This window comes from Buceros rhinoceros, unplaced genomic scaffold (assembly GCF_000710305.1).
Source record: "Buceros rhinoceros silvestris isolate BGI_N320 unplaced genomic scaffold, ASM71030v1 scaffold241, whole genome shotgun sequence".
NCBI lineage: Eukaryota > Metazoa > Chordata > Aves > Bucerotiformes > Bucerotidae > Buceros > Buceros rhinoceros.
This window is the reverse complement of record NW_010393464.1, coordinates 165,482-174,876: the sequence shown is the minus strand read 5'-3', so window position 1 is coordinate 174,876 and position 9,395 is coordinate 165,482. Positions and strand designations below refer to the sequence as shown.

At 40.2% G+C, this 9,395-nt stretch overlaps 1 protein-coding gene across 1 annotated transcript in view; it reads right to left on the bottom strand.

The window, feature by feature from the left end:
* Positions 1-12: 12 nt before the first annotated feature.
* CALD1 (caldesmon 1) overlaps positions 13-9,395 on the bottom strand; it is a 96,189-nt gene continuing 86,806 nt past the window's right edge. Inside the window, exons 8-14 of the mRNA XM_010144843.1 lie at positions 7,948-7,991; positions 7,773-7,851; positions 5,901-6,038; positions 4,828-4,923; positions 1,894-1,977; positions 1,535-1,568; positions 13-80 (exon numbers count right to left, since the gene is read on the bottom strand). Of these exons, the coding sequence (XP_010143145.1) occupies positions 49-80; positions 1,535-1,568; positions 1,894-1,977; positions 4,828-4,923; positions 5,901-6,038; positions 7,773-7,851; positions 7,948-7,991 (507 nt within the window). The 3' untranslated portion in view covers positions 13-48. The remainder of the gene's footprint in view (positions 81-1,534; positions 1,569-1,893; positions 1,978-4,827; positions 4,924-5,900; positions 6,039-7,772; positions 7,852-7,947; positions 7,992-9,395) is intronic.

Sequence of the window (9,395 nt, the reverse complement as noted above, 5' to 3'; positions counted from 1 at the left end):
TTTTTTTTTTTTCCCCCAACTGATTGGTCCAGCGTCTTTAGTGGCCTCCTACGGTTCTTTCTCAAATTGTCTCAAACCTGCTGAGAAAGATAAAGATTAAAGATGGCTTGAAATAACCCGAATAACTCTAAAATAGAGAAGACATGGCTCTAGATTAATACACAGCATGTAAGAAGGCAGGACACAAGCTGGATGCTGCTGTGCTCATGTACTGGAATTGCTCGGATGTGGCCTCCAAGAGGACAAGCAGGGTCTCACCACCTTGTCTCCAACAGACTGGGAAGCAGCTCAGGGAGAGCTCAAGAGCTTCCCACCCAGAAATGTGGGGGATGCTGCACCCAGTGCTCTCCCCAGCCACACATGGGTGGCTGCCATGCTAAGGCAGGCTGTGCTGCAGTGCTTGGTTCACACTCAGACTATGTATGAGTCTGCAGCAAGACTGAAACTGGCTTCTAGGAGCCTCCTACTGCAACCCCTCTGCTGAAGCCCTCATCTCACTCATCCTTAGAGAAGAAGCTTGATGGTGTCCGAACCACTCAGGGGGGTCTGCTCCCATGGGCAACAATTGCTAACGCCTTCCATGGGAGCAGAGCTGCGCTAACACTGAGCAACCCTGAGACCCCTCCTAACAACTAGGTTTATAAAAAGGAGAAGAGGAGGAGGAAGACAAATCCATTTTGCTTGATTCAAAACTGGTAAGAAAAGTTCACAGGGATACCATACCCCCGGCTTCACATACAAATGTGAAGAAAAATGTATGCACCTATTAACGTGTAGAAAACCAAATGTTTTTCTATGTTTGATCTTTTCATTCCTAGCAAAGAGGTGTGGGATGTTGCAAGGAAGCTATTAAATTGATCAATGAATTTCCATTCTTCTCCACCGGTTCTCAGGCACGTCATTCCTATAATTGGTTTTATTTGGAGGGGGTTAGATTAAAATAAAAATCAAGAAAAGCTAGGAGGGTAATTTTGCTGATTCCTTTCTGTACAACTAGATTGTGTTTCCTAAACTAGTAGGTTCAAAATGATTCAAAATGACAGTAGTGAGACTCTTTCTGCCTTGAGAAGACATCAACTAGCAAAAGCAGTGCTGCCGCTGAGTGTGCTGGAGCTCCAGTCCAGCTCGGGTATGCAGGAGCACATGAGACTCACAACCAGCCAGAGGAATTGTTTTTCAGACAACCGTCCCATTTCTCAGACCTCACACAGTTTAATGACACTTTCCAGCTACAGCAAACACACTATGTGTGTCACTTGAACAAGGCTTTGCAAACATGGTGGGAGCACTGCTAGTCCTCAGTCCTAGTCCTAGGTTTTTCCTCTCAAGCAGTCATGTTTTAATGATACTGCAATGAAGATTTTGCAAGGCAAAAGCAAAAAGGGTTTGTTTTGTTTTTTGTTGTTGCTGCATCAACATTAACAGCTGTAGAATTTTAAAACACAGATATGCCTGTGTGAAAATGTTTTTATTTAATAGGAAAACATGGCAATATTTCTATTTAATATGCAGGTGTAATATTAGAATTACTTACCATTAGTCTCTGATTTTTTCCCCGTAGCTGATACCTGTTTGAAAAAAGTAAGAATCCATTATTAAAGTTGAATATTGGAAAATATAACTATTTATGACAGGAAAAAAATCAGCTTCGTGAATAAGACAGATTTCCACTCACAGCACAGCTCTGCCAAAGAGGAGTATAAAAGTTACTCACTGCCCATGGCTTTCTGTGCCTCACTGTATTTTCTTTTATAGATAAGAGGACAGATCAGTAATAAAAGACATGTAAACACCTAACTTCAACTGACTTACTGTATGCAGGTAAATAGCACCTTCCCCCTAGAAAGCCTCCCACAGAAATATTAACCTTTTGACAGGGCACTGAAGCATTACCTTAGAAGAAGAGGAAGCTGGCTTTTCAACTGACTGCTTCTCCCAGAGATTACGTTTGCTGGATACATCTCCTGGTTTTAAATCCTGTATTTTAAAGTTAATGTCAGAGAACAGAAACCAGCATTAGTTTAGGTTTATTTTGTTAGAGAAAAAGCTAGAATGCAACCTCCCTATATGGAAAGTTGAGGAGCATCCACTATTGGTAAATATTACATTGTCTATCAATTATAAAGCTATTCAGAATGACACTAAACATAATGGCTCCATTATACATCCTTTACAACAAAAAGCAATCTTACTGCATCTATTTAGTAGCGCACAGATTTGCCATAACTTATTACATTCACCTTAGGGAGCACAGCGAAAAGTTACTGAGCCATCACGTTTTTGAGGAAGACATTTCCAAATTTTGCAGAAAAAAGAGATTTTTTTTCAGAAATAGGGAGGAGTTCAGAAGTAGCTTGTCTCAGTTATTTTACACTTGAATCAAAACATTTAATTAAGAAAACAGTAAAAGAAAAAAAAAAAAAGAGGAGGACTTCTAATACAACCAAAAAGCAGATCCAGCCCTGCGTTCTTAAATAGAGGTTTCAAGATTTAACACTGTAGTCCTTCATAGCCATTTGAATTTCACTGCATGCATTAAAACCCTAGCATGTATCGATCACTAGCCTGACGGAAAACAACGACAACGACAACAACAAACCACCCAGGTGAGGAAAAGTAATAATATTTTCTGAAAATGAGTGTATATGGAGACTTTAAGCAAAACTCAATAAAAACAGCAAGCTGCTTCTTGGGGAAAGCAGGGCTACAAATCAAGACAACTTATGGTAGGCTAGTAGCAATATACCTGCTTAAGGACAGCTCAATTGATATCTACTTCTGTGGATGGCAAACAAGACTCTTGAAACAATTTTGGACATAAGTATTCTTTTCAAAAATTGTTCAGGCCCTGCCTGGTTTCCAGAACCTTGCTTTTTGCCATCCATATACAGGTAGTTTTCTGCACATGAGAATTTCTAACCTGGGCTAGAAAAATGCCCAGTGATGAATGGAAATGAGATTTCTGCAAAGTTATTTGCACCCAACACTGATGGTCTAGAATTGATCATAATCTACAGCCAAAGAAGGTTTATGATGGTGCAGACTTTAAGCCAATTCCGTACTTAAAAAGCAAGTTCAGCAGTAACAGAGGAAGGAAGAAAACAGCAAAATTGTAGTGGACCTTATCTCAAAGCCACTTCCATAATCCTGAAATCATTTGGGATCTGTGATTTAGGTTCACCATAAAAGTAATTGAGATCTTTGCTCCCTCTACTTTTAATTGAATGTTGTTCCAAAAAGTACAAGATTCCTGATGGTCACAAAAGCTTCAAATGATTCTTTATTTTGTTGGAATGTGATGAAGGTAGGAAGTTATTCACTAACTAAGAGATTCTATGTTTCCCTTTGATTTATCCTGGTAAAAAAAGTAAAAATCACATATTACACATGTATATTATTATTCATAGTAAGTTACAAACAGGTTTACCTGACAAACTTAGCAAACAGACCCCCAAAGAAGAAGAAAAGGAGGAGGGCAGGTTCCTTCAAGCAGAGATATTGAAAGAAGAAAGAACAATCTATTGAGAAAGAGGGAAATGAAGACATAGATAGAAACAGTTGGCTGAGGGGAAAACAAGAGGTTAGTTTTACATTATCTAAAAGATGCAACGTAAAAGAAAAAGAAGAAAATCTGGATGCGTATTCTGTACTGTTATTCAGTGGTTGTGATTAACATCAGCAACTACAATGACTTCTTTTGGTTTTATATGCATGTCCATAAGGGAACTATTTCCAGGTAGCTACCTGTAAATAGTGACATTAGGGATGATGTCGCAAATTTCAAGCTCCTCTATGGAACAAGTAGGAGTGTGAAATGAGAAAGTGTTTTTCAAGCTTCACCATTTATAAAGGGCAAATATTCTGGCAGAAACACGCTACGCAAGATTACAGGAAGAAACCAGTTCTTTAATAAAAGCCCAAAGTAGAATCATTAACATCACAAGCGATGCCCTGCCATTCGCCATCATATGGACAACTCCAGTTCCTCATCCCTACCCTTCCCCACTCCACAGTTACCTGTTTCTGCCCCCTCCCACATCCACGCTGCTGCTTACCACACTCCCAGCCTATTATTTAGATAGCATTTTCTGCTCTGATTCTTGATGAAGTAATGGCCATGCTAAAGAACCTTCATTAGAAATGACATTTAGACTCCTAAAGGATGTAAGTATTTCAGTTGTATTTAAAAATATACTTAGACGATTTTTTTATAGGGCAAGGGCCTCAACTTTTTCGTCTGAGGTCTATGGCTGGTAATTTCTAAATTAATGGCAGTTCTTTCACAGATGGTAAATTAATATCCTTCTCTACAATAGAAGTGCTTCTCTGAGCAGTGTCTTTTTAGAGCATCCCTAAGTTTTAAGGTGAGAACTGCTTTGTTTCATCTCTCCCTTTTCTGACTACCCAGAAGTCAGCAGCCAGAGGTCCTTTGTGAGCTTCCGAGAGAGGACCTAGAATCATAGACTTGATTAGGTTGGGAAAAATCTTTAAGATCATCAAGTCCAACCATTAACTTAGCACTTCCAAATCCACCAGTAAAGCATATCACTAAGCACCGCATCTACATGTCTTTTAATACCTCCAGGGATGGTGACTCAACCACTTCCCTGGGCAGCCTGTTCCAATGTTTGACAACCTTTCCAGTGAAGAAGTGTTTACTAATATCATCTAAACCTCCCTTGGTGCAACTTGAGGGTGTTTCCTCTTGTTTTATCATGCAGCAAGGTTCCTCCAAAGACCACGAATTGGTTGAGGAAGCACCGTCACCACCTCTGCCCCAGGAGAAAACCCACCTACTGAAGAGTTGGTTGCTACAAGTTTGCTTACAGAAGGTTTTGGAGCAGGTGATTTGTTGCTCTCTGGGGTCTTGGTTAACCACTCGTTGATACGACTGGAGACGCCAACCTTCAGCCCAGCAGTTTCCTGAAAAATAATGTAATCTAATCAGGAGACTTTCAGAATAGCTTTTGCTATGTTTTCCACAGTTTGTATTTAAAAACAAAGCCAAGTCTGAGATTAACATAGAGGTTCTCATTGAGACTATGGCTAGGTAAGAGTCATCCTGTGTGAAGATATTGTCCCTATGAACTACATAATACTACTACTCCCTGGTTTTCGATAATGATAAATGTGGCCTGACAAAACAACTTCCATGTAAGTGCTAAACTCACAAATAAACATTAGACATAAACCTGCTGTTTCTGTCGTAACCCCAGACTCCAAGGAGAAAGCATCTTTACCGTAAAAGAAGAGACACCAGTCTAAAGTCTACATTTTTGTTTTGTTAAACTATTTTTTTTCAAAAAAAAAAGCACATAATAGAGGAGTTCAGTGGCCTAGAAATTAAATCATTAAAATAAATCTTTAAAAGGCTAGAACAAAGCACTGAAATTTCACGGGTATCTGTAATAACCTCCTTCAATCCATAGCTCAGTTTTTTGGCTATGATGAATGCTCATCAAATCCCATGATTTTATAGAAAGGAAATGTTGCCTTAGGGATTTACATAGAAACGATATAGGTCTCACAAATACTGCTATGTATTATCTATAAAACATCAATATTATCTTGCCTATTTAATCCTCCTCTGCTCCCCAGAAGAACTTTTCCCAACAAAAAGAATTTCTTTGTACTTGTCTAAGATCTATTTGTCTAAGATATCTGATGTGGCTCTGGAATGTCTCATAACTTAGCTCAGTATGTCACTGAATTCTTCTGTTGCTACACTCAATATTGCAGCCACACAATTATGTGGGTTTCTGAGGACCTCAGGATCCTTCGGGGTATTCTTTACCAGTGATGTCAACAGGAGCAGCCAGGCTTACACATAAGAACGTGACTGGCCCGGTCAGGTCTGTAACATAATTCTTTACAATCACCATGCAAAATTAAACACATACCTTATTTGGTGTTCCTGTCCCAGAGGGTGATGAAAAAACATTCCCTTTCTCCCACATGCTCTTGATATTACGGACGCCCTCAGCTGGAACATGAAGGTCAGAGGCTGCTGGCCTTGCTGGTCTTGCAGCCTTTGTGCCCTGCAGAAGAATCAAGGCCTGTTGGTGTTTGGCATGAAGAGCTGAAGTTCCAGAGCGGTTTGACTCGGGACAGCGCTGAGGAATGCAGCAGCTCTAAGTGGTTATGGCAATAATCATGCAATGATGGAAAGGAGCACTCAGCTCAAGAGTTGCAACTGAGACTCTCCCCCTTCTGATTTGCAGTTGCACCCTTGACACAACTGGCTATGAAAACAGCAGTCACGTGAGTTTTTGCATTTATTAAATTTCTAAAACTCATGGCAAACCATAACTCTGCACTACTGTGCCGATGTTTTCATTTGTCCTTTTTCAAGTGTTAGCACCTGCATCCTGTAAGCATGATTCTTTCTCTCAATTCCGGAGAACAAAACATAAGCTGGCGGGTGTGCTGCTCCAGTGTTCATGGGCTGACAAACCCTAACTTCACTATTACATAACTTTATTATAGAGGTGGAGCTGTACCTCCAACCCATCCACTCTCTTTAAGGAGTTTAACACCAAATCCCAGTGCCAAATTAAAGTCCCTGGTCACTCTAGAGTGGTTATGTCTCATCCAGAAAAGAGGCAAAGTGAAGCAGGAGGACAGAAGTTGTACGCTCCTACTTGGATTATATGGGGACTACTGGATGCCATGCTGATATTAATCTCTAGTGGAGGGGTTTGAGCTACCTTCAGCTTGACATATCTTGCTGGAGGCAAGCCTGAGCCTTCAGCACTGTCATGCATACACTTTTTTCATGGGGAACTGGCACACAGTATAAAACTCTCCAGCACTGATAGGCTTCCTAGCAGAAAGGTTAAATGGACAGCAGTCACAGAAAAAAACCTTTGTTAATTGATCTTTAATTGCCAAAGTTTCCTTTAAGTTAAAGGATAATAAAGCCTAACCGATTAATAACTTAATGGAATACCATGCTTAGACTCCATATGTGAACGAGAGGAGAAAAAAAATAAAGCAGGGAATGAAAAAGTGCTAGACCTTAATCATGGTTGTCCAGATATTCCTTTTTATACTACTCTATTCCTGTAACACTTACCAACCCAGCCCAGTTGGCCTGCTACATTAACCAGTAGCTTTCACAATGCCCATACTCACTGATTTATAAAAACGGCTAAAAAACCAAACCAAGCTGAAACAAAAAATCAAACACCTGCTTTTCCTGCAAGTATGAAAAGAAAAAGACCTCACTTCTGGCTTTGAGGCATGTTATTAGCCACTACTTGTCAAAATCACCTGGGTTCAAATTCTGCATTTTATTTTGATTCTGTTTTTCTTTTGTCACTATTTAACTCCCTAGTTCACTAAAGTGTCTTTCTTTGCCAAGGAATTTTACTCTCAAGTGGCACCCAGCAAACTCAGTTGCTCGCTCTCCAAAATAGGCTGCTAAGTCAGCTTTGCTCAGGATGACTGTCAGCTCTCTCATAAGCCAAGACGAAGATGCGACTGTCACTCAAGAGATGCTGAGTGAGTCCTTCAAGAGCTTCTCCAAGCCTACAACGCAGACAGAGTAAATTGCAGCATGAAAGGGAAGACACGAACCTGAGGTTCTGCTTAGATATATATCTAGATGTTGGTTATAGGTGTGCCTCATGCATTTTGTTCTGGAAGTCACATTAAAAAAAAAAATCTTTCTGAACAAAAATCCCTGCAATTCTTGAAAAGCAAACCATAGGCTGATTAAGGTCCCAAAAGCCATTAGTAACTAGAGCCATCATGACCTGGAACTAACTCACCTCGATTGCACTAGTGTATTGCTCAAGTCTACTGTCAATCTTTGAGACAACTGCTGTCGTGTGGGTAGTTTTCATACCACTGTAGGAAATAGGAAAAAAAAGAAAGGAAAGAAATTATTCTTCCATGGAATTAAACTCTGCTGTTTTGGCTGAACCTATTGTTTTGTTGCTTTACCTCTTTTGAGCGGATTTGTTCAAGAATTCTGCTCGCTCCTCTATCTAGAAAAGAGAGAAACAAGAGCTATAAGCTTAAAGTTAATTAAAAGGCAGCCTTACACAGCCAGGCTAAAATGTCATTTTTACATGTCAAGAGGTTATCCGAAAGAGAAATCACCAATAGAAATCACCACAGATACACACTCTCAGGTTTTACGGTTATGAGCCCATTAATTATTCTACAGATTTGTAAAGGTGGACATATCAATGTTTGTGTCCTGCGTATTCTCTCAGTGCCTCGTTTGCAACAAGGCAATAAACCGCCAGTACAGAAAGGAGAAAAGGGAAGCAGTTCAGCTTGTAAAGGCATTGATGTTCACAAAGACTATGTCAAATTTCCTTGTATCTCCCACATAAGAACAAATTCAATAAATTTTTTTGAGTTGAGACCTCAGACCAGGCCAGGTTTGGAGCTCAGCCACCTACCCTGTTCCATGCATTGTTTTGCAGGACACTGACAATTTAATTTGAGCTCCAGAAAACCGATCAGACTGTACTCTGGTCATGTTCAAGCAGGGTCACTGCTGAGTCAATATCTACCAGCTGTTATTATACAAACTGGAATCTTGCATTTCATCATTATTTTCTTCTCTGTGTATAGGAAAATAAAGTACTGTTTCCAGGGAAAAAGGATCATGAAAGTCTCATAAGACTTATGTCAAATCTGTCAATAATTTGAAAACAAAAAGACTCTATTCCTGAATAAAGTTTTAAAACATTTAATGACGGAGCAGGGAAGGAGCGTCTATTTGCATTCTGGGTCAAGAAATACTTTACTTGAACTTCCTTAAGTCTCTTCCATATTGCATAGTTCCACTTCTTGTCCCAGGCTTTACAGTTTCACTTAAAAGTAGAATATACTCAAGCAGCTCCAGTGGATGGAAATGACTATTAATCAGCCTGGCTCGATTCCTGGGGATTCCCTAGTCTCAGTGTACGTTGGCCATTTTCAAATTATTTTAACAGTGACTGCTGTGGCATTTGTGCCTTGAAAACAAGGCAATGACAGCCATTCCTTTAAATGGTGCCATTAGCATCCAGGCTGTACCAGAATACTAAATCCCACAGAGATCCCATCAAAGGGCATACATGTTTTATTTCTCAAGCCCGTACAATCAAACACCCAGGCAGTTCACTTCAGTGCGGAATTTGTCAAACATGCTCATTGGATGAACTCCAGCTAGCACGAATGCAGCTCGAAGGCACCTCTAAAGGTCTAAAATACACAATTTACAGAGTAATTTACACTAACAGTTTTAGTTCCCAGTGTGTGATCTCAGTGCGGTCTTAAGCGGAAAGATCGGCTTTGCTCAGCCATGTACCAACGGTTTCAACGCGCTGTTGTCACGAGGTGGCAGCAACACGCTGGGCCGGAGCTGAAGAGCGATGCAAATCCACACCGGCCCG